We start from the raw sequence: 24,919 nt of genomic DNA on the forward strand, positions 1-24,919 counted from the left end.
GTATGAGGAGGAGGCAGATCACTCTCCTGAAGAAGAGACACAGAATGTGCAGCATGAACCGACCCGCAGAACGTTGCAGAACACATGATCCCACCATGCCCAGATCCGGGAACCTGTGAAACTTGCCTGAGGCCGTGTTGTTTAGTGTCCACATGTGGGGTTCTACCAGGTTGGCTCTGTCCTGACAGGCAGGTGATCAGGATGCCACTTCAGGCTCACACAGTGGAAGAATTGTGTAATTACTGTAAAATTATATGCAATTTATTTAAATTTTTTGTAATTCACAGTATTCTTATGTACATAACACGGGCGGCGCCATCATTTGAGGTCTTCATATTCAGTATTGACACCTTTGCTGCTCTTCTTCAGCCGCAGCTTCCTGTGGCTCTGCGCCCCGAGCTCTCTGCACCCCATCATGTCGCCGCAGGAAGGCGTGTAGCTTTGAGGGGTAATCTGTCATAATGCCTGTGGCTCCACAGTCGTAGGCCCTCTGGTAGTCCGAGTCCTGGTTCAGTACCCAGAGGTACACCTGTAGAGGCACAACACAAGTCCTTTCAGTGCACCAACACAGAGATTCTAGCCAGAATACATTCCACGACTGCTCCATAGTATCAAACACACAGCCTGACTACCGCAGTGTATCACATACACACAGCCTGACTACTGACTACCGCAGTGTATCACATACACACAGCCTGACTACTGCAGTGTATGACATATACACAGCCTGACTACCGCAGTGTATGACATACACACAGCCTGACTGCTGTAGTTTATGACATACACACAGCCTGACTAACGCAGTGTATGACATACACACAGCCTGACTGCCGCAGTGTATGACATACACACAGCCTGACTACCGCAGTGTATGACATACACACAGCCTGACTACCGCAGTGTATGACATACACACAGCCTGACTACCGTAGTGTATGACATACACACAGCCTGACTACCGCAGTGTATGACATACGCACAGCCTGACTACCGCAGTGTATGACATACACACAGCCTGACTGCCCCATAGTATCACATAACACACTCTGACTGTGTCACTGTGTTCTTGCACACACCCTGTCACTGAGCCTCCCTGATTTATCACTAAGCCCACACAGACACATCTAGTTACCTGGATCCCTCTGGCTTCAAGATGCTCAAACAGACTCTTCCTCATCATTAGCCTGGGATAGAAATAAACATAGTCATTATAATTATTACATATAGCTCAGGGGTACAGCTATATATACAGCAACATACTTCTCATGTAATGCCCAGTGGTCTGTTATACTGTGATATAATATACTTCATTCAGCTCTTTTGCTAAATAAAACAGGAATATCCACATCTCAGTAACGTCACTGGTTCCAAGTGAGGGGCTAGGCCTCAATCCAAAGAATATTCACGTCTCAGTGACGTCACTCGTTCCAGGTGAGAGGATAGGCCTCATTTCCAGGAATATTCATGTCTCAGTGACGTCACTGGTTCCAAGTGAGAGGATAGGCCTCATTCTCGGGAATATTCACATTTCAGTGACATCACTGGTTCTAAGTGCGATGATAGTCCGCATTCCCGGGAATATTCATGTCTCAGTGACGTCACTGATTCCAAGTGCGATGATAGTCCGCATTCCTGGGAATATTCATGTCTCAGTGACGTTACTGATTCCAAGTGCGATGATAGTCCGCATTCCTGGGAATATTCACATCTCAGTGACGTCACTGGTTCCAGGTGAGAGGATAGGCCTCATTCTCGGGAATATTCACATTTCAGTGACATCACTGGTTCTAAGTGCGATAATAGTCCGCATTCCCGGGAATATTCATGTCTCAGTGACGTTACTGATTCCAAGTGCGATGATAGTCCGCATTCCTGGGAATATTCACATCTCAGTGACATCACTGGTTCTAAGTGCGATGATAGGCCGCATTCCCGGGAATATTCATGTCTCAGTGACGTTACTGATTCCAAGTGCGATGATAGTCCGCATTCCTGGGAATATTCACATCTCAGTGACATCACTGGTTCTAAGTGCGATGATAGGCCGCATTCCTAGGAATATTCACGTCTCAGTGACGTCACTGGTTCCAGGTGAGAGGATAGGCCTCATTCCCGGGAATATACATGTCTCAGTGACGTCACTGGTTCCAGGTGAGAGGATAGGCCTCATTCCCGGGAATGTTCATGTCTCAGTGACGTCACTGGTTCCAGGTGAGAGGATAGGCCTCATTCCCGGGAATATTCATGTATCAGTGACGTCACTGGTTCCAGGTGAGAGGATAGGCCTCATTCCCGGGAATATTCATGTCTCAGTGACGTCAGTGGTTCCAGGTGAGAGGATAGGCCTCATTCCCTGGAATATTCATGTCTCAGTGACGTCACTGGTTCCAAGTGCGATGATAGTCCGCATTCCTGGGAATATTCACATCTCAGTGACGTCACTGGTTCCAGGTGAGAGGATAGGCCTCATTCCCAGGAATATTCATGTCTCAGTGACGTCACTGGTTCCAGGTGAGAGGATAGGCCTCATTCCCAGGAATATACATGTCTCAGTGACGTCACTGGTTCCAGGTGAGAGGATAGGCCTCATTACCGGGAATATTCATGTCTCAGTGATGTCACTGGTTCCAGGTGAGAGGATAGGCCTCATTCCCGGGAATATTCATGTCTCAGTGACGTCACTGGTTCCAGGTGAGAGGATAGGCCTCATTCCCAGGAATATTCATGTCTCAGTGACGTCACTGGTTCCAGGTGAGAGGATAGGCCTCATTCCCGGGAATATTCATGTCTCAGTGACGTCACTGATTCCAGGTGAGAGGATAGGTCACATTCCCAGGAATATTCATGTCTCAGTGACGTCACACACAAGATTGTCCTGTATACAAATACTACTCAACTACAGGTACAGATAGATGGCTACAAACTGTGATGTTGCAGTCAGGGTGGTGACTCTTTGGGCCTAGAAATTGGGTAATTACATAAAGAATATGCAGGTTGCGTTACTGTCATTGCCTTGTCTGCACTCACTTGTCCTGCAGGTAGACCAGGAAGCGGTTCCTCATCAGTGAGTTGTGTGGGAAATATGTCCTGAAATAAGACCAATATTGTTACTTCTGTGACTTTACACAAACACCACGGACACGCGTTACTCTTGTATGCACTACACAACAGAAACTGACCTCTATATAAAGCAGACACTTACCTGTGTATGTTATAGAATACAAGGAGCACCTCGTTACAATGGGTTACCTGTGTGTAGGAAGAGACTGACCTGTTTATAATAGATGGCATGTAAGTTTCAACCACAGACTCGCTCAGAGGGACGAAGGGAAGTAACCCAGAGTAGTAGAGGAGGAGAAGGAGGATTCCCCGGCGGGGTGTGAACATCACTGGCATGTCTGGGTTCTGGTGTACAATACAGAGAGTACCATCAGCAAGGTGTAGAGAGGAGAATGAGGGAGGTGACGAGAGGAGAATGAGGGAGGTGAAGAGAGGAGAACGAGGGAGGTGTAGAGAGGAGAATGAAAGAGGTACAGAAAGGGGAATGATGGAGGTGCAGACAGCAGAATGAGAAAGGTGTACACAATCGGTTGAGGGAGGTGTAGAGAGGAGAATGAAGGAGGTGTAGACAGAAGGTTGAGGTAGGTGTAGAGAGGAAAATTAATGAGGTGCAGAGAGGAGAATGAAGGAGGTGTACACAATAGGTTGAGGGAGGTGTAGAGAGGAGAATGAAGGAGGTGTAGACAGAAGATTGAGGTAGGTGTAGAGAGGAGAATGAGGGAGGTGTAGAGAAGAGAATGAGGGAGGTGTAGAGAAGAGAATGAGGTAGGTGTAGAGAAGAGAATGAGGTAGGTGTAGAGAGGAGAATGGGGGAGGTGTAGAGAGGAGAATGGGGGAGGTGTAGAGAGGAGAATGGGGGAGGTGTAGAGAGGAGAATGAGGGAGGTGTAGAGAGGAGAATGGGGGAGGTGTAGAGAGGAGAATGGGGGAGGTGTAGAGAAGAGAATGGGGGAGGTGTAGAGAGGAGAGTGAGAAAGATGCAGAGAGGAGGACGAGGGAGGTGAAGAGAGGAGGATGAGGGAGGTGCAGAGAGGAGGATGAGGGAGGTGCAGAGAAGAGAATGAGGAAGGTACAGAGAGGAGGATGAGGGAGGTGCAGAGAAGAGAATGAGGGAGGTGTAGAGAAGAGAATGGGGGAGGTGTAGAGAGGAGAATGGGGGAGGTGTAGAGAGGAGAATAGGGGAGGTGTAGAGAGGAGAGTGAGAAAGATGCAGAGAGGAGGATGAGGGAGGTGAAGAGAGGAGGATGAGGGAGGTGCAGAGAGGAGGATGAGGGAGGTGCAGAGAAGAGAATGAGGAAGGTACAGAGAGGAGGATGAGGGAGGTGCAGAGAAGAGAATGAGGAAAGTACAGAGAGGAGGATGAGGGAGGTGCAGAGAAGAGAATGAGGAAGGTGCAGAGAAGAGAATGAGGGAGGTGTAGAGAAGAAAATGAATAAGGTGCAGAGAGGAGAATGAGGGAGGTGTAGACAGAAGGTTGAGGGAGGTGTAGAGAGCAGAATGAAGGAGATGTAGACAGTAGGTTGAAGTTGTTGCAGAGAGGAGAATGAGGGAGGTGTAGAGAGGAGAATGAGGAAGGTGCAGAGAGGAGGATGAGGGAGGAGCAGAGAAAAGAATGAGGAAGGTGCAGAGAGGAGGATGAGGGAGGAGCAGAGAGGAGGATGAGGAAGGTGCAGAGAGGAGGATGAGGGAGGAGTAGAGTAGAGGATGAGGGAGGTGCAGAGAGGAGGATGAGGGTGGTGCAGAGAAAAGAATGAGGAAGGTGCAGAGAGGAGGATGAGGGAGGAGCAGAGTAGAGGATGAGGGAGGTGTAGAGAAGAGGATGAGGGAGGAGCAGAGTAGAGGATGAGGGAGGTGCAGAGAGGAGGATGAGGGAGGTGCAGAGAAGAGAATGAGGAAGGTACAGAGAGGAGGATGAGGGAGGTGCAGAGAAGAGAATGAGGAAAGTACAGAGAGGAGGATGAGGGAGGTGCAGAGAAGAGAATGAGGAAGGTGCAGAGAAGAGAATGAGGAAGGTGCAGAGAGGAGAATGAGGGAGGTGTAGAGAGGAAAATGAATAAGGTGCAGAGAGGAGAATGAGGGAGGTGTAGACAGAAGGTTGAGGGAGGTGTAGAGAGCAGAATGAAGGAGATGTAGACAGTAGGTTGAAGTTGTTGCAGAGAGGAGAATGAGGGAGGTGTAGAGAGGAGAATGAGGAAGGTGCAGAGAGGAGGATGAGGGTGGTGCAGAGAAAAGAATGAGGAAGGTGCAGAGAGGAGGATGAGGGAGGAGCAGAGAAAAGAATGAGGAAGGTGCAGAGAGGAGGATGAGGGAGGAGCAGAGAACAGAATGAGGAAGGTGCAGAGAGGAGGATGAGGGAGGAGCAGAGAAAAGAATGAGGAAGGTGTAGAGAGGAGGATGAGGGAGGAGCAAAAAATGAGGAAGGTGTAGAGAGGAGGATGAGGGAGGAGCAAAAAATGAGGAAGGTGCAGAGAGGAGGATGAGGGTGGTGCAGAGAAAATAATGAGGAAGGTGCAGAGAGGAGAATGAAAGAGGTGTAGAGAGGAGAATGAGGGAGGTGCAGAGAGGAGGATGAGTAAGGTGCAGAGAAGAGAATGAGGGAGGTGTAGAGAGGAGAATAAGTGAGGTTTAGGAAGGAGGATGGGTGAGTTGTAGTGAGAAGAATGAAGGAGGTGTAGAGAGGAGGATGAGGGAGGAGAATGAGTGAGTTGTAGGGAGGAGAATGAGGGAGGTTTAGAGAAGAGAATTAGTGAGTTGTAGAGAGGAAAATGAAGGAGGTGTAGAGAAGAGGATGAGAGAGTTATAGGGAGGAGAATGAAGGAGGTGTAGTGAGGAGGATGAGGGAGGTGTAGAGAGGAGAATGAGGGACGTGTAGAGAAAAAAAATAAGAATTTACTCACCGGTAATTCTATTTCTCGTAGTCCGTAGTGGATGCTGGGAACTCCGTAAGGACCATGGGGAATAGCGGGCTCCGAAGGAGGCTGGGCACTCTAGAAAGATTTATGACTACCTGGTGTGCACTGGCTCCTCCCACTATGACCCTCCTCCAAGCCTCAGTTAGGACACTGTGCCCGGACGAGCTGACATAATAAGGAAGGATTTTGAATCCCGGGTAAGACTCATACCAGCCACACCAATCACACCGTACAACTCGTGATACTATATCCAGTTTGACAGTATGAAAACAACTGAGCCTCTCAACAGATGGCTCAACAATAACCCTTTAGTTAGCAATAACTATTTACAAGTATTGCAGACAATCCGCACTTGGGATGGGCGCCCAGCATCCACTACGGACTACGAGAAATAGAATTACCGGTGAGTAAATTCTTATTTTCTCTGACGTCCTAGTGGATGCTGGGAACTCCGTAAGGACCATGGGGATTATACCAAAGCTCCCAAACGGGCGGGAGAGTGCGGATGACTCTGCAGCACCGAATGAGAGAACTCTAGGTCCTCCTCAGCCAGGGTATCAAATTTGTAGAATTTTGCAAACGTGTTTGCCCCTGACCAAGTAGCTGCTCGGCAAAGTTGTAAAGCCGAGACCCCTCGGGCAGCCGCCCAAGATGAGCCCACCTTCCTTGTGGAATGGGCATTTACAGATTTTGGCTGTGGCAGGCCTGCCACAGAATGTGCAAGCTGAATTGTACTACAAATCCAGCGAGCAATAGTCTGCTTAGAAGCAGGAGCACCCAGCTTGTTGGGTGCATACAGGATAAACAGCGAGTCAGATTTTCTGACTCCAGCCGTCCTGGAAACATATATTTTCAGGGCCCTGACAACGTCTAGCAACTTGGAGTCCTCCAAATCCCTAGTAGCCGCAGGCACCACAATAGGCTGGTTCAGGTGAAACGCTGACACCACCTTAGGGAGAAACTGGGGATGAGTCCTCAATTCTGCCCTATCCATATGGAAAATCAGATAAGGGCTTTTACATGATAAAGCCGCCAATTCTGACACTCGCCTGGCTGAAGCCAAGGCCAATAACATGACCACTTTCCACGTGAGATATTTTAGATCCACGGTTTTTAGTGGCTCAAACCAATGTGATTTTAAGAAACTCAACACCACGTTGAGATCCCAAGGTGCCACAGGAGGCACAAACGGGGGCTGAATATGCAGCACTCCTTTCACAAATGTCTGAACTTCAGGTACTGAAGCTAGTTCTTTTTGAAAGAAAATCGACAGAGCCGAGATCTGTACTTTAATGGAGCCTAGTTTTAGGCCCATATTTACTCCTGCTTGCAGGAAATGTAGAAATCGACCCAGCTGAAATTCCTCTGTTGGGGCCTTTTTTGCCTCGCACCATGCAACATATTTCCGCCATATGCGGTGATAATGCTTTGCCGTAACATCTTTCCTGGCTTTAATAAGCGTAGGAATTACTTCTTCCGGAATACCCTTTTCCTTCAGGATCCAGCGTTCAACCGCCATGCCGTCAAACGCAGCCGCGGTAAGTCTTGGAACAGACAGGGCCCCTGCTGTAGCAGGCCCTGTCTAAGCGGTAGAGGCCACGGGTCCTCTGAGAGCATCTCTTGAAGTTCCGGGTACCACGCTCGTCTTGGCCAATCCGGAACCACGAGAATTGTGTTTACTCCTCGCTTTCTTATTATTCTCAATACCTTTGGTATGAGAGGCAGAGGAGGGAACACATAAACCGACTGGTACACCCACGGTGTCACTAGAGCGTCCACAGCTATCGCCTGAGGGTCCCTTGACCTGGCGCAATATCTTTTTAACTTTTTGTTGAGGCGGGACGCCATCATGTCCACCTGTGGTTTTTCCCAACGGTTTACCAGCATCTGGAAGACTTCTGGATGAAGTCCCCACTCTCCTGGGTGGAGGTCGTGTCTGCTGAGGAAGTCTGCTTCCCAGTTGTCCACTCCCGGAATGAACACTGCTGACAGTGCTAGAACATGATTCTCCGCCCATCGGAGAATTCTTGTGGCTTCTGCCATCGCCATCCTGCTTCTTGTGCCTCCCTGTCGATTTACATGGGCGACTGCCGTGATGTTGTCTGACTGGATCAGCACCGGCTGGTGTAGGAGCAGGGATTTTGCTTGACTTAGGGCATTGTAAATGGCCATTAGTTCCAGAATATTTATGTGAAGGGAAGTCTCCTGACTCGACCATAGTCCTTGGAAGTTTCTTCTCTGTGTGACTGCCCCCCAGCCTCGAAGGCTGGCATCCGTGGTCACCAGGACCCAGTCCTGTATGCCGAACCTGCGGCCCTCTAGAAGATGGGCACTCTGCAGCCACCACAGTAGAGACACCCTGGTTCTTGGAGACAGGGTTATTAAGCGATGCATCTGAAGATGCGATCCGGACCATTGGTCCAACAGGTCCCACTGAAAGATTCTGGCATGGAACCTGCCGAAGGGAATTGCTTCGTAAGAAGCTACCATCTTTCCCAGGACCCGCGTGCAGTGATGCACTGATACCTGTTTTGGTTTCAGGAGGTCTCTGACTAGAGATGACAACTCCCTGGCTTTCTCCTCCGGGAGAAACACTTTTTTCTGGACTGTATCCAGAATCATACCCAGGAACAGTAGCCGTGTCGTCGGAACCAGCTGTGACTTTGGGATATTCAGAATCCAGCCGTGCTGGTGCAGCACTTCCTGAGATAGTGCTACTCCCACCAACAACTGTTCCTTGGACCTCGCCTTTATTAGGAGATCGTCCAAGTACGGGATAATTAAAACTCCCTTTTTTCGAAGGAGTATCATCATTTCCGCCATAACCTTGGTAAATACCCTCGGTGCCGTGGACAGTCCAAACGGCAGCGTCTGGAATTGGTAATGGCAATCCTGTACCACAAATCTGAGGTACTCCTGGTGAGGATGGTAAATGGGGACATGCAAGTAAGCATCCTTGATGTCCAGGGATACCATGTAATCCCCCTCGTCCAGGCTTGCAATAACCGCCCTGAGCGATTCCATCTTGAACTTGAATTTTTTTATGTATGTGTTCAAGGATTTCAAATTTAAAATGGGTCTCACCGAACCGTCCGGTTTCGGCACCACAAATAGTGTGGAATAGTAACCCCGGCCTTGTTGAAGTAGGGGTACCTTGATTATCACCTGCTGGGAATACAGCTTGTGAATTGCCGCTAGCACCGCCTCCCTGTCTGAGGGAGCAATCGGCAAGGCAGATTTTAGGAACCGGTGGGGTGGAGACGCCTCGAATTCCAGTTTGTACCCCTGAGATACTATTTGAAGGATTCAGGGATCCACCTGTGAGCGAGCCCACTGATCGCTGAAATTCTTGAGGCGGCCCCCCACCGTACCTGGCTCCGCCTGTGGAGCCCCACCGTCATGCGGCGGACTTGGAAGAAGAAGCGGGGGAGGACTTTTGCTCCTGGGAACCTGCTGTTTGTTGCAGCCTTTTTCCCCTACCTCTGCCTCTGGACAGAAAAGACCCGCCTTTTCCACGCTTGTTTTTCTGGGTCCGAAAGGACTGAACCTGATAAAACGGCGCCTTCTTAGGCTGTGAGGGGACATGGGGTAAAAATGCTGACTTCCCAGACGTTGCTGTGGAAACTAGGTCCGAGAGACCATCCCGAAATAATTCCTCACCCTTATATGGCAAAACTTCCATGTGCCTTTTAGAATGTGCATCTCCTGTCCACTGGCGAGTCCATAACCCTCTCCTAGCAGAAATGGACAATGCACTTACTTTAGATGCCAGCCGGCAGATTTCCCTCTGTGCATCTCTCATATATAAGACTGAGTCTTTGATATGGTCTATGGTTAGCAGGATTGTGTCTCTGTCTAATGTGTCAATATTTTCTGACAGTTTATCTGACCACGCAGCGGCAGCACTGCACATCCAAGCTGACGCAATAGCTGGTCTAAGTATAATGCCTGTGTGTGTATACACAGACTTCAGGATCGCCTCCTGCTTTCTATCAGCAGGTTCCTTGAGGGCGGCCGTATCCGGAGACGGTAGTGCCACCTTTTTAGACAAACGTGTGAGCGCTTTATCCACCTTAGGGGGTGTTTCCCAACGTGACCTATCCTCTGGCGGGAAAGGGAACGCCATTAGTACCTTCTTAGGAATTACCAATTTTTTATCAGGGAAAGCCCACGCTTCTTCACACACTTCATTTAATTCATCTGATGGGGGAAAAACTACGGGTAGTTTTTTCTCCCCAAACATAATACCCTTTTTAGTGGTACCTGTATTTATATCAGAAATGTGTAACACCTCTTTCATTGCCTCAATCATGCAGTGAATGGCCTTAGTGGGCATCAGGTTAGACTCATCGTCGTCGACACTGGTGTCAGTATCAGTGTCGACATCTGGGTCTGCGGTCTGAGGTAGCGGGCGTTTTAGAGCCCCTGATGACCTGTGAGACGCCTGGACAGGCACGAGCTGAGAAGTCGGCTGTCCCACATTTGGCATGTCGTCAAATTTCTTATGTAAGGAGTCTATACGTGCACTCATTACTTTCCATAAGCTCAACCACTCAGGTGTCTGCCCCGCAGGGGGTGACATCCCTTCTAAAGGCATCTGCTCCATCTCCACATCATTATCCTCATCAAACATGTCGACACAGCCGTACCGACACACCGCACACACACAGGGAATGCTCCAACAGAGGACAGGACCCACAAAAGCCCTTTGGGGGGACAGAGTGAGAGTATGCCAGCACACACCAGAGCGCTATATAATGCAGGGACTAACTGAGTTATGTCCCCTATAGCTGCTTTTTCTATATAATGTATACTGCGCCTAAATTTAGTGCCCCCCCTCTCTTTTTTACCCTTTTCTGTAGTGTAGACTGCAGGGGAGAGCCAGGGAGCTTCCTTCCAGCGGAGCTGTGAGGGAAAATGGCGCCAGTGTGCTGAGGGAGATAGCTCCGCCCCTTTTCCGCGGACTATTCTCCCGCTTTTTCCTATATTCTGGCAGTGGTATTTTCCACATATATAGCCTCTGGGGCTATATATTGTGGTATTTTTTGCCAGCCAAGGTGTTATTATTGCTTCTCAGGGCGCCCCCCCCAAGCGCCCTGCACCCTCAGTGACCGGAGTGTGAAGTGTGTGTGAGGAGCAATGGCGCACAGCTGCAGTGCTGTGCGCTACCTTGGTGAAGACTGATGTCTTCTGCCGCCGATTTTCCGGACCTCTTCTTGCTTCTGGCTCTGTAAGGGGGACGGCGGCGCGGCTCCGGGACCGAACACCAAGGCCAGTTCCATGCGGTCGATCCCTCTGGAGCTAATGGTGTCCAGTAGCCTAAGAAGCCCAATCCGGCTGCAAGCAGGCGAGTTCGCTTCTTCTCCCCTTAGTCCCTCGCTGCAGTGAGCCTGTTGCCAGCAGGTCTCACTGAAAATAAAAAACCTAATTTCTATACTTTCTTTCTAAAGGCTCAGGAGAGCCCCTAGTGTGCATCCAACCTCGGCCGGGCACAAAATCTAACTGAGGCTTGGAGGAGGGTCATAGTGGGAGGAGCCAGTGCACACCAGGTAGTCATAAATCTTTCTAGAGTGCCCAGCCTGCTATTCCCCATGGTCCTTACGGAGTTCCCAGCATCCACTAGGACGTCAGAGAAATGAGAGGTGTAGAGAGGAGAATGAAGGGACATGTAGAGAAGAGAATGAGGGAGGTGTAGAGAAGAGGATGAGGGAGGTGTAGAGAAGAGGATGAGGGAGGTGTAGAGAAGAGGATGAGGGAGGTGTAGAGAAGAGGATGAGGGAGGTGTAGAGAAGAGAATGAGGGAGGTGTAGAGAAGAGAATGAGGGACATGTAGAGAAGAGAATGAGGGAGGTGTAGAGAAGAGGATGAGGGAGGTGTAGAGAAGAGGATGAGGGAGGTGTAGAGAAGAGGATGAGGGAGGTGTAGAGAAGAGGATGAGGGAGGTGTAGAGAAGAGGATGAGGGAGGTGTAGAGAAGAGGATGAGGGAGGTGTAGAGAAGAGAATGAGGGAGGTGTAGAGAAGAGGATGAGGGAGGTGTAGAGAAGAGGATGAGGGAGGTGTAGAGAAGAGGATGAGGGAGGTGTAGAGAAGAGGATGAGGGAGGTGTAGAGAAGAGGATGAGGGAGGTGTAGAGAAGAGGATGAGGGAGGTGTAGAGAAGAGAATGAGGGAGGTGTAGAGAAGAGGATGAGGGAGGTGTAGAGAAGAGGATGAGGGAGGTGTGGAGAAGAGGATGAGGGAGGTGTGGAGAAGAGAATGAGGGAGGTGTGGAGAAGAGGATGAGGGAGGTGTAGAGAAGAGGATGAGGCAGGTGTAGAGAAGAGGATGAGGGAGGTGTAGAGAAGAGGATGAGGGAGGTGTAGAGAAGAGGATGAGGGAGGTGTAGAGAAGAGGATGAGGGAGGTGTAGAGAAGAGGATGAGGGAGGTGTAGAGAAGAGGATGAGGGAGGTGTAGAGAAGAGGATGAGGGAGGTGTAGAGAAGAGGATGAGGGAGGTGTAGAGAAGAGGATGAGGGAGGTGTAGAGAAGAGGATGAGGGAGGTGTAGAGAAGAGGATGAGGGAGGTGTAGAGAAGAGGATGAGGGAGGTGTAGAGAAGAGAATGAGGGAGGTGTAGAGAAGAGGATGAGGGAGGTGTAGAGAAGAGGATGAGGGAGGTGTAGAGAAGAGGATGAGGGAGGTGTAGAGAAGAGAATGAGGGAGGTGTAGAGAAGAGGATGAGGGAGGTGTAGAGAAGAGGATGAGGGAGGTGTAGAGAAGAGGATGAGGGAGGTGTAGAGAAGAGGATGAGGGAGGTGTAGAGAAGAGGATGAGGGAGGTGTAGAGAAGAGGATGAGGGAGGTGTAGAGAAGAGGATGAGGGAGGTGTAGAGAAGAGGATGAGGGAGGTGTAGAGAAGAGGATGAGGGAGGTGTAGAGAAGAGGATGAGGGAGGTGTAGAGAAGAGGATGAGGGAGGTGTAGAGAAGAGGATGAGGGAGGTGTGAGTGCTAGATTCATGGTAAAGTTATATTACAATTAACATAAAAGATTAAGCATAGAGTCATTTTATTAAGTGTACTTCATAAGCTGGGTACAGTATATCGGCCGTTCAGTTGAATGGCTGATATACCGTAGGGCACGTCGGCGGGTATGTACCAACGATATGTCGGTGAACGATGTATTTCACAGACACATTGGGGTAAATTTACTAAAGCTTCTAAAACAGAGAATTGGTGATGTTGCCCATAGCAACCAATCAGATGCGGTCTATCATTTTCTAAAAGGCAAAACAGAAATGATAGACAGCATGTGATTGGTTGCTATGGGCTACATCACCAATTCTCTGTTTTAGAATCTTCAGTAAATGTATCCCATCGTCTCGGCCGTGCAGCACAGCCGATGGCTGATATATCATTTATATGTAAACGTGACCTCGGGCATCTAGCCGACAACTGGTAAGTGTGTATGCACTTACTAATCATAACACAGGACGGCGGATCGTCCTAGTGTGTACTTTACAACTGCGTCGTTACCTCCTTCCGACATTTCTTCATGACGCTGTCGGTCGTGCAGGCCCAGATGGTCCTGTCCGTGCGGTGATATTTCTTCACAAGCTCCGATATCTGGAGGAAACACCAGGACAGCGTTACAAGCTGCGGTCACATGGAGGAGACCTGACTGCCACAATCTCATTTTCATCACTTACCCTTTTAATTAACTTGTCATCGTCGGCCTTAACTTCTACATTGATAGGCTTCTGTGGGTACCTCTGGAACACCTCCTCCAGCAGCGGCATTCGGCGGTCACTGCCTGACGACTTGTGGCCTATGAAAGTCAGGAAACATCCTAATGTCTATATTCACTTCCAGAAACGTTTTACATTTACCGTGACTGATTGGAAATTGTGGCTTCGGCCATCTACACCTAGTGATCACACGGTGAGACGTGGTGGAACTACAACTCCCAGTGACCCGTGCCACTGTGTGCTGAGCCGCCACTACAACACACCTGGGAAGAAGGTGACCTCCAGGCTTTCCTTGTATCGGGGAAGTTCCTAAAAGAAAGAGAAATGGAATATGAAATAAATACGCAACGTAATAGTGTGATGAAGTGTCATATAGACAACAGAGAGTAATGTCCTGAGTTGTATAAAAAAGTATTTTCTTTATAAAACGCAATAAAATCCAGAGACAATTACAAACACGTATTACATCACGTGATATATAGCGCTACTGACAGTCATCGTCATCATTATCGCATGTCGTTACGCCAGCAGGCATACCTGCAGCTTGGTCTGCTTCTAACGCTGGGTACACACTGGGCAATACATCGTCCATTCGATCGAACAGATGATATGTCGGTAGCGAATCTGCAGGTGTATACACCCAATGTGCCGTTGACCGATGTTGTTCACAGACATATTGCGTCGGCCCTGCAGCACCGCCGATGGCCTATATATATATCTTGCAGATGTGTGTATGGGTGACCGGCTGACCACCTGTACACTGGCCGCAAGGACTGACGTAACAGCTGGGTGGACATATTCAAAGTCCCGTCCAGTTGTGACGTCTGGTCAGACATATCGAGAGGCCGATCGGTAAGTGTATATGCTTTCCAGAATTAGCCGTTCTGTCCACATGACGGCGGGTCCGCAACATGTCGGCTAAGTGTGTTCCACACTTGTCCACGCCCGTTCCAGCAGTGAGGGTACATACAAGGTGACGATGCGTAGAAATGTGCGTGTATACTTTTGTGGTGCGCACATGCAGCACAGTGTGTGAGAGAAGGAAGCCGACAGGCTGTCATTTCATTACCTCATACCGGAGGTCACATATGTTGACATTATGCCCCGTCTGCCGCAGCAAGTTGCCGTCATGGGACACCACAACCTGGCCGTCCTTGGTGATGTGACAGTCCAGCTCCAGGAGGTCTGTGTGGTTGGCCATGGCACTGCAATGAGAAGAGCAGAGATTTCTTCATGATATTTATTAATATTTATCCCAAAGCGGATAGGTTTGTGTCCCCATTTCCCTTTTTGATGGAGGGAGGAAAATGTGGTTAGCGCTGAGCCTTTGCTTCTCCAAACATCGAGGGTTGCGGCCTACTAGGACAGCGGAGGCAGGCAACCTAGGCTTGAGCCAGTGGCCCATAGAAGGCAACTGAAAAGCCACCAATACCAATTACAGGTCTTACCACTGGGAAAAGGCCAGAGCGTTCTGGGGAGATGCAAATGTTGGAGAAAGTGAGAGAACCAGATAATTCCTCTAATCCATTTATTACACTAAAAGCACGCAATAAGCCCTTGTTCCATAGGTATAAGTAAGCACGCCAGGATTACAGGATAGCACGCTCCAGGTGGGTGATAATTATGACAAAACTTCAGCATTAAAGTAGCATTTTAGGAGCAAAGAAATCACCACAGGAATTACACACGGCAGGAAGGTGTGTAAGCGGTTAGGTTCTGAGTGGGATCGATTTGTATATATTTTCCAGTAATGATTAACAGGACCGGCTGGGTCACTCCGTGTCAAATCAACACACTTTTTGTTAACATTTTACCTCATCAGCTGAGATTTTGTTCAGATGTGGTATATGGAGAGTATATATGTAGTCTGAGAAAAATACAACATTTTATATAAATACCTCATGCCGCTTCCACAGTATGGCTATGTTAAGTTTTCAAAAATCTGTGAAAAACGCACTTTCAGCATATTCTCACTTCTCCGCTCTTATTACTGTTTAGTAAATGTCCCCCTTAAACTAATGAAGCCATCAAATCTATTATTACCTATTACTACTTGTAATACACCCAGCTGGGGGTTCAGTTGGGGGGCTCCTGTCAGTCGCTGCTCTGCCTAGAGACGGGAGCATGCCAGCAGCTCATAGAGTGCGAAAAACGGGGGCATGGCTCACGACTGAAACACTCCTGCGAACCACGCCCATTTTCTATAAGCCCGCCCCCTTTTTGGGCGGGCGCGGCTGAGCTGCGCCGATGTGTCCCTCTTCCACGTCTTCCAATGTTGGGAGGTACGCATTAGCATAGAGCTGTTGAAGAACTACACATCCCAGCATGCCCTGCTATAGTATTACTATTTGGCCATGGTAAAAAACTTGCATGGCATTCTGGGATGTGTAGTTCTACAACAGCTGGAGGGCCGCTTGTTGCCCACCCCTGGTATAGACTATTTCATTACATTTTTTGAACTTTTTTTGTCAATGCCCTTTTTCAGATAATCATGATCAAAAAGTTTTTGGAAAAAGTTTTTCCTCACAAACCCTAGCTCCGGCTCCTTTCAGCCTGATTCTCTCACACTGTAGGAGTAAGTCCTGGGCTACACACAGACTGCGCAGACTGAAAAAATCATTCCATGGTGAAGGAGTTGTGAACGGATTTGCAGCTGGCCGGGGTTTGCAGAGATTTTCGCACGGCGTACGTAGACTTGCACGGGGCAGATTTTCACTCCGTCTGGGCGGCGACTATCTGATCGCAAACCTCTGCAAATTCACAGAGGAGCAATCAGGTCTGAATTAGGCCCCATAATTCTGTGATCAGGAGGTGCTCCCCAGAGAGTGATACAGGGTGTGTAAGTAGCACAAAAAGGTATGAAAGAGGTCACAAACCTACTCACAAGTAATAAAACGTAACTTTTAATAAACCATATGGATAAAAATGGGGGATAATGACCCCACAGAAATTACAGACACAAACCAACTCATAGAAAATGTATATTGGTTAAGATGGTGTTATACACAGGTATTTACTTATCAATTATCCAGTAGGCTGACAATATACACACCAAGTGCAAAGGTGCATTACTTATGGCCCAAGCCTGGGGTCACATTCATAGGCATAGCTATAACAGGTGCAGGGGTGCGGCTGTTATGGGGCCCGTCTCACTCCTGGGGCCCTGCACCCAATAATTCTGCATCATGCATGGTCTGCTGGGAGTGATCGCCAACCATGGGCCATGCTGGGCACACCACTCCTCCCACCATCAGTGATGGACCACGGCAGGCAGCCCCTCCTGACAACCCCACAGATGGACCATGCCAGGCAGGCAGCCCCTCCTGACAACCCCACAGATGGACCATGCCAGCCAGGCAGCCCCTCCTGACAACCCCACAGATGGGCCGCGCTGGGCAGCCTACTCCTAACAACCCCACAGATGGACCATGCCAGGCAGCCCCTCCTGACAACCCCACAGATGGACCATGCCAGGCAGCCCCTCCTGACAACCCCACAGATGGACCATGCCAGGCAGGCAGCCCCTCCTGACAACCCCACAGATGGACCATGCCAGCCAGGCAGCCCCTCCTGACAACCCCACAGATGGGCCGCGCTGGGCAGCCTACTCCTAACAACCCCACAGATGGACCATGCCAGGCAGCCCCTCCTGACAACCCCACAGATGGACCATGCCAGGCAGCCCCTCCTGACAAACCCACAGATGGACCGCACTGGGCAGCCCCCTCCTGACAACCCCCCAGATGGGCCGCACTGGGCAGCCCCCTCCTGACAACCCCACAGATGGGCCGCACTGGGCAGCCCCCTACAGACAACCCCACAGATGGGCCGCGCTGGGCAGCCCCCTCCTGACAACGCCACAGATGGGCCGCGCTGGGCAGCCCCCTCCTAACAACCCCACAGATGGGCCGCGCTGGGCAGCCCCCTCCTGACAACCCCACAGATGGGCCGCGTTGGGCAGCCTACTCCTAACAACCCCACAGATGGACCATGCCAGGCAGCCCCTCCTGACAACCCCACAGATGGACCATGCCAGGCAGCCCCTCCTGACAACCCCACAGATGGACCATGCCAGGGAGGCAGCCCCTCCTGACAACCCCACAGATGGACCATGCCAGCCAGGCAGCCCCTCCTGACAACCCCACAGATGGGCCGCGCTGGGCAGCCTACTCCTAACAACCCCACAGATGGACCATGCCAGGCAGCCCCTCCTGACAACCCCACAGATGGACCATGCCAGGCAGCCCCTCCTGACAAACCCACAGATGGACCGCACTGGGCAGCCCCCTCCTGACAACCCCCCAGATGGGCCGCACTGGGCAGCCCCCTACTGACAACCCCACAGATGGGCCGCACTGGGCAGCCCCCTACAGACAACCCCACAGATGGGCCGCGCTGGGCAGCCCCCTCCTGACAACGCCACAGATGGGCCGCGCTGGGCAGCCCCCTCCTAACAACCCCACAGATGGGCCGCGCTGGGCAGCCCCCTCCTGACAACCCCACAGATGGGCCGCGTTGGGCAGCCCCCTCCTGACAACCCCACAGACGGGCCGCGCCGGGCAGCCCCCTCTTGACAGGAACTTGACGAGAGGTGTCTACATTGCCCTGACTGCAGCAGCTACTGCAGCCGAACTCCGTGAAGCTGCTGCCTACATGACCAAGGGGTCTATTCATGAAGCAGTGAAAAGTATGGAGATGTGAGCCAGTGGAGAAGTTGTCCACGGCGACCAATCAGCATTGAAGTAACATTTATAATTTGCATACTATACAATTGTACGGAGCAGCTGATTGGTTGCCATGGGCAACTTCTCCACAGGTTCACTTCTCCACACTTTTCACTGCTTCATGAATAGACCCCCAAGGGAGAGGTGAGCGCTCCGAGCCCGGGGTGAGGATGGCCGCTTGGACATTGCAAATGTTGCTATGGGGCCAACACCAATATTGTTACGCCCCTAGCCACAGTGATAAAGATACCACATGAACTGGGTGTGGTGTGCAGTGGCTTTACTGTATGAGATAATCAGCGGTCACTTACCTGCCTCCAGGGCATCACAGACTACAGTGACCCACAGTGTCCAGATTAGAGAATTGGAGAAAGAAAAAAGTACCTGAAATCCAGATGGGCTAGGTGCTAGACGTGAGGGCAGGCAGGCATGTGCGGACCCTCCAGGGCATATACCAGACAGCCGGTTCACCTCGGGGGAGGGGGGGGGGGGGGGAGGGTTAGGAAGTTTCCTACAAGTATCATTGAGTTCTCTTTATTATCTACACCCTGGGTTCCTAAGTGGGAAGCGAGGTAACTCCCATGAGTGACATATGTATGCATGAAACTTCTGTACTCACGTGTGTGATCTTGGCTACGTGAACGCTGGTTATCTCATACATTAAAGCCGCTGCACACCACACCACACCCAATTCATTCCGTATCTTTCTCAAGGATTGGGCCGTAGGGCCTACTTCAGACCTGATCGCAACAGCAAAACACACATATATATATATATATATATATATATATATTTACTGGAGGAACACCACTCTGGTTTATGTTACCGACTTACAGATAACTTAGTGATACCAAGTATTACCTTTAGTTTATCAATAATCAAAATATATTCTGCAAGAGTTTTACTTCCCCATAGCGCAATGTTATGTCTTCTGCGAGGGAAAACAGACGGCAGGATGTATTATCTAGGTGAGGGGCCGTCAGTAAAGTCCAGGTGCAGTGACAGATCACGTCGGACTATATGACGTAGTGTAAATGATCCTGTGATCCCACTATAACACAGGAAAGTGACGTAGAACCATAAGCGTACACCTTACACTGCTGGTACAGGTAGAATCTCAGGTCACCGGGTACAGAGCCACTTCCTGCAATCAGTCACCCAAATAATAATTTATTTCTCTAAATGGGCGAATGAGAAATTAATAATTCATCTCATTCTAAGCAATGGGCGTGAGTAATACCACCCTTACCTACTGTCCCGGAAATGTGACGTTCACCCCAAACTGTGGTCACACACACTGCACATCATGGGTCCATAGATAAATGTTATTATAAGCAAGATGGTCATATATTCCCCTCATGTTATACACTGGGGGACATATAATAAGCAGGGTGGTCATATATTCCCCTCAGTGTTATATACTGGGGGACATACAATAAGTAGGGTGGTCATATATTCCCCTCAGTGTTATATACTGGGGGATATATAATAAGTAGGGTGGTCATATATTCCCCTCAGTGTTATATACTGGGGACATATTATAAGCAGGGTGGTCATATATTCCCCTCAGTGTTCTATACTGGGGACATATTATAAGCAGGGTGGTCATATATTCCCCTCAGTGTTATACACTGGGGAACATATAATAAGCAGGGTGGTCATATATTCCCCTCAGTGTTATATACTAGGGACATATTATAAGCAGGGTGGTCATATATTCCCCTCAGAGTTATATACTGGGGACATATTATAAGCAGGGTGGTCATATATTCCCCTCAGTGTTCTATACTGGGGACATATTATAAGCAGGGTGGTCATATATTCCCCTCAGTGTTATATACTGGGCAACATATTATGGGTGTAAAAAATTGTGAAAAACTCATGTCAACCTTTTGACCTGTCGACCTAGAACATGTCGACCTAGAGACCCTGTCGACCTAGAAACCCCATCGACCTAGTTACTGTCGGACCTAGAGACCGGATCCCCATATTATAAGCAGGGTGGCATATATACCCCTCAGTGTTATATACTGGGGGGACATTTTACAAGCAGGGTGAGCATATATTCCCCTCAGTGTTATATACTGGGGGAGGGGGGCATTTTACAAGCAGGGTGGTCATATATTCCCCTCAGTGTTATATACTGGGGGAGGGGGGCATTTTATAAGCAGGATGGACATATATTCCCCTTAGTGTTATATATATACTGGGGGGGCATAATTTAGGATTACCACCTCATCCCTTTAATTCTGGACACATATTAATTACACAGATTCTGTGGCTGATTAAAATCAGGTGAAATGGAGTCTTGAAGTCAGCCAGCCACAGAACCTGTGTAATTAATATGTGTCCAGAATTAAAGGGATGAGGTGGTAACCCAAGGACATATTATAAGCAAGGTTGACATATATTCCCCTTAGTCCTACATACTGGGGACATATTATAAGCTCAGGTCCCAGGAGGCCTCAAACTGCGACACACAGGCTCCATCACAGCTCAGATATCAGGAGGCCTCACACTGTAACACACAGACTCCATTACAGCTCAGGTCCCAGGAGGCCTCACACTGCAACACACAGGCTCCAGCACAGCTCAGGTCCCAGGAGGCCTCACACTGCGACACACAGGCTCCATCACAGCTCAGATATCAGGAGGCCTCACACTGCGACACACGGGCTCCATCACAGCTCAGGTCCCAGGAGGCCTCACACTGTGACACACGGGCTGCACCACAGCTCAGGTCCCAGGAGGCCTCACACTGCGACACACAGGCTCCATCACAGTTCAGATATCAGGAGGCCTCACACTGTGACACACGGGCTCCACCACAGCTCAGGTCCCAGGAGGCCTCACACTGTGACACACGGGCTGCACCACAGCTCAGGTCCCAGGAGGCCTCACACTGCGACACACAGGCTCCATCACAGCTCAGATATCAGGAGGCCTCACACTGTGACACACGGGCTCCACCACAGCTCAGGTCCCAGGAGGCCTCACACTGCGACACACAGGCTCCATCACAGCTCAGGTCCCAGGAGGCCTCACACTGCGACACACAGGCTCCATCAAAGCTCAGATCTCAGGAGGCCTCACACTGCGACACACGGGCTCCATCACAGCTCAGATCTCAGGAGGCCTCACACTGCAACACACAGGCTCCATCACAGCTCAGGTTCCAGGAGGCCTCACACTGCGACACACAGGCTCCACCACAGTTCAGATCTCAGGAGGCCTCACACTGCGACACACAGACTCCATCACAGCTCAGGTCCCAGGAGGCCTCACACTGCGACACACAGGCTCCATTACAGCTCAGGTCCCAGGAGGCGACACACAGGCTCCATCACAGCTCAGATATCAGGAGGCCTCACACTGTGACACACGGGCTCCACCACAGCTCAGGTCCCAGGAGGCCTCACACTGCGACACACAGACTCCATCATAGCTCAGATATCAGGAGGCCTCACACTGTGACACACGGGCTCCACCACAGCTCAGGTCCCAGGAGGCCTCACACTGCGACACACAGACTCCATCATAGCTCAGGTCCCAGGAGGCCTCACACTGCGACACACAGGCTCCATCACAGTTCAGATATCAGGAGGCCTCACACTGTGACACACGGGCTCCACCACAGCTCAGGTCCCAGGAGGCCTCACACTGTGACACACGGGCTGCACCACAGCTCAGGTCCCAGGAGGCCTCACACTGCGACACACAGGCTCCATCACAGCTCAGATATCAGGAGGCCTCACACTGTGACACACGGGCTCCACCACAGCTCAGGTCCCAGGAGGCCTCACACTGCGACACACAGGTTCCATCACAGCTCAGATCTCAGGAGGCCTCACACTGCGACACACAGGTTCCATCACAGCTCAGATCTCAGGAGGCCTCACACTGCGACACACAGGTTCCATCACAGCTCAGATCTCAGGAGGCCTCACACTGCGACACACAGGTTCCATCACAGCTCAGATCTCAGGAGGCCTCACACTGCAACACATAGGCTCCATCACAGCTTAGATCTCAGGAGGTCTCACACTGCAACACACAGACTCCATCACAGCTCAGATCTCAGGAGGCCTCACACTGCAACACACAGACTCCATCACAGCTCAGATCTCAGTAGGCCTCACACTGCAACACACAGACTCCATCACAGCTCAGATCTCAGTAGGCCTCACACTGCAACACACAGACTCCATCACAGCTCAGATCTCAGTAGGCCTCACACTGCAACACACAGGCTCCATCACAGCTCAGATCTCAGGAGACCTCACACTGCGACACACAGGCTCCATCCCAGCTCAGATCTCAGGAGGCCTCACACTGCGACACACGGGTTCCATCACAGCTCAGATCTCAGGAGGCCTCACACTGCTCAGAGGGATTATGGATAAACATACGGGAGTGTGAGACACGTGAAGATCCATGCAATGCCTCTTCTCTGTGGTTAGCAAAGACAAATCACTGTAACAACAAATCTGTGCTGATGTGGTCTGTGCGGGATACAGCGGCCAACGTGTTTGTTCAGCTGTAGGCGTCGCTCCGCATGGAGGACCAGAGTCACCTCTTTGTAACCACATCAAACAAAACAATCAGTAATTAATGGATGCGCTGGCGGCACGTGTTACATTTATTTATGTTTCTCTATTACCTTCAGTCTGCTAAGATGTTTGTTTCCACAGTGTTGCCTGTAGAGCAGTGTCACAAGTGTCCCCTCCCGCGGTCAGTGTACCATACAGAAATTGCGTCAGTTGCTGTTTATGTACAAATCCACAGTAACGCACAATGGGTCCGATACTGAATCAAACACAGCATCGGTGCCGCACGCAGTTGACCAATGTATGAGCTCTGCGCGTGCGTTTCGGGTCCCGGCTGCTAGAACTCAGCGATGCAGAACAGATTTGGACGCTGTGGAATTCAGTGGGCGTCCCTGAGAGGTAACATGGGGGGTGGCTAAGCAGAGGAGGGCATGTCGCAGATGCGTCCAAAGCTGCACAATTGCTCTCACAGGAAACCGTGGCCATAGGGCCGGGGCAAGTTTAAAGGTTGCGACCGATGATGGTGGAGTCAACAGTCACACCAAGATGGAAATGATTACAATTATGTACTTAGACCAACAATCTGTAGTTAGAAGTGGCAAGTGCAGGCCCATTTTCCATCAGAACCCAGAGACATGACACAGGAGCAGAATGTGCACTTGTAAGTATCAGTGCCACCAACGCAGGCCACTAAACCACACTGACACCGTTACCATCTCTATACACAATAGACTGCATCCGCAGAACTTACTTGTCGAAGGCTCCTATAGTATTCTCGATTCTCTCACCCGCTCCTGAAAGACATACAAAGTAGAACGGATTATAAAGGGTTCTTCACCTCCAGACGAGGTGCATGCACCTTCCAGGCACTTATGTTCATTATTTTTTATTTTAGCTGATGTCTGTGCTTTTCAGCAGTGTGATCTGGCAGGATGTTTATTTTGTGCTGCCCTTGCATATGACACAGCTCTGTCGCACTCTCTGCACTGTATACAGTGGTATCTAGAGAGCAAATCCGCATCATGTCCGGGAGCAGTAAAAGCTGTATCACTGCAACATGCTATATAGATGCTGCTTAACAGGCCAGTAGGAGGCTAGACGCATGACGTAATATATTTAAAAAGTAATTTGCAAGCTACAGTGTCTATGGACAGCCAAAGGTATTAAATATTTGTCCTTGGAACTGATGAACAGATATTTCTACCACACAATGTGTTAGTTATACATGGAGGAACACATGAAAATGAATGTACATCCTTTCCTACAGCAGGACAAAATTAATCATTGTCAGGGGGCCCCCCCGGCCAGAGCACACTGACATCACTAGCTTTCCCTCTTAAGCAGCAGCAGAACCAGCAGCCAGAATGAAAGCAGGAATATCATGTTTTATGAGCTACTGACAGAGCTTTCTGACCAGAGGAGAGATGGGAGGGTGGAGAGAGCTGTAAGTGACACAGGGATCCCAGCTTCCCTTCCTCCCCGCCTGGGTGTCTGAGTCCTGTGTAACCGGTTATGCAACTAAACCATTTGGGTCTAGAGCAGAGGTTTCCAAACGCGGCCCTCAAGGCACCCCATCAGTCCAGGTTTTAGGTTTATTCATGCTTGGCCACAGGTGACATAATTAGCACCCCAGTCTATTTGATGTAACCACCTGTGCTGAGCCATGGATATACTTAAAACCTGGACCGTTGGGGTGCTTTGAGGACCGCGTTTGAGAACCTCTGGTCTAGAGATACAGACATACACAGAGAGTCCTCCTGAGTCCTGTGCCAGTGTGTAAGTAGTACAGAGGCTGCTACTATTCTTGCATGTGACAAGATAAATTATTTTATTTTTCTATGTGTATTTTAAGGTTAAGTTGTCTTTGTTCCACTACAAGAAATGTTTATAAAAATAGTTGTCTTTCAATTAGGTGGAGATGTAAACAGTACCCAGACATTATTAAACTATTTGT

General features: G+C 49.9%; 1 protein-coding gene across 4 annotated transcripts in view; it reads right to left on the bottom strand.

Moving 5' to 3' along the window:
* Positions 1-245: 245 nt before the first annotated feature.
* GDPD3 (glycerophosphodiester phosphodiesterase domain containing 3) overlaps positions 246-24,919 on the bottom strand; it is a 30,726-nt gene continuing 6,052 nt past the window's right edge. For 3 of the 4 annotated variants that reach the window (XM_063935293.1, XM_063935294.1, XM_063935292.1), the window contains exons 3-11: positions 23,717-23,759; positions 14,764-14,899; positions 13,958-14,003; positions 13,656-13,774; positions 13,483-13,572; positions 3,272-3,405; positions 3,028-3,087; positions 1,133-1,184; positions 246-529 (exon numbers count right to left, since the gene is read on the bottom strand). In XM_063935293.1, coding sequence (XP_063791363.1) covers positions 338-529; positions 1,133-1,184; positions 3,028-3,087; positions 3,272-3,405; positions 13,483-13,572; positions 13,656-13,774; positions 13,958-14,003; positions 14,764-14,899; positions 23,717-23,759 — 872 coding nt within the window. In that variant the 3' untranslated portion in view covers positions 246-337. Of the gene's footprint in view, positions 530-1,132; positions 1,185-3,027; positions 3,088-3,271; positions 3,406-13,482; positions 13,573-13,655; positions 13,775-13,957; positions 14,004-14,763; positions 14,900-15,142; positions 15,375-23,716; positions 23,760-24,919 lie in introns of those variants that run through there. The other variant, XM_063935295.1, reaches the window with a different exon arrangement.

The sequence above is a fragment of the Pseudophryne corroboree genome, chromosome 7, assembly GCF_028390025.1.
Source record: "Pseudophryne corroboree isolate aPseCor3 chromosome 7, aPseCor3.hap2, whole genome shotgun sequence".
NCBI classification, from domain to species: Eukaryota; Metazoa; Chordata; class Amphibia; order Anura; family Myobatrachidae; genus Pseudophryne; species Pseudophryne corroboree.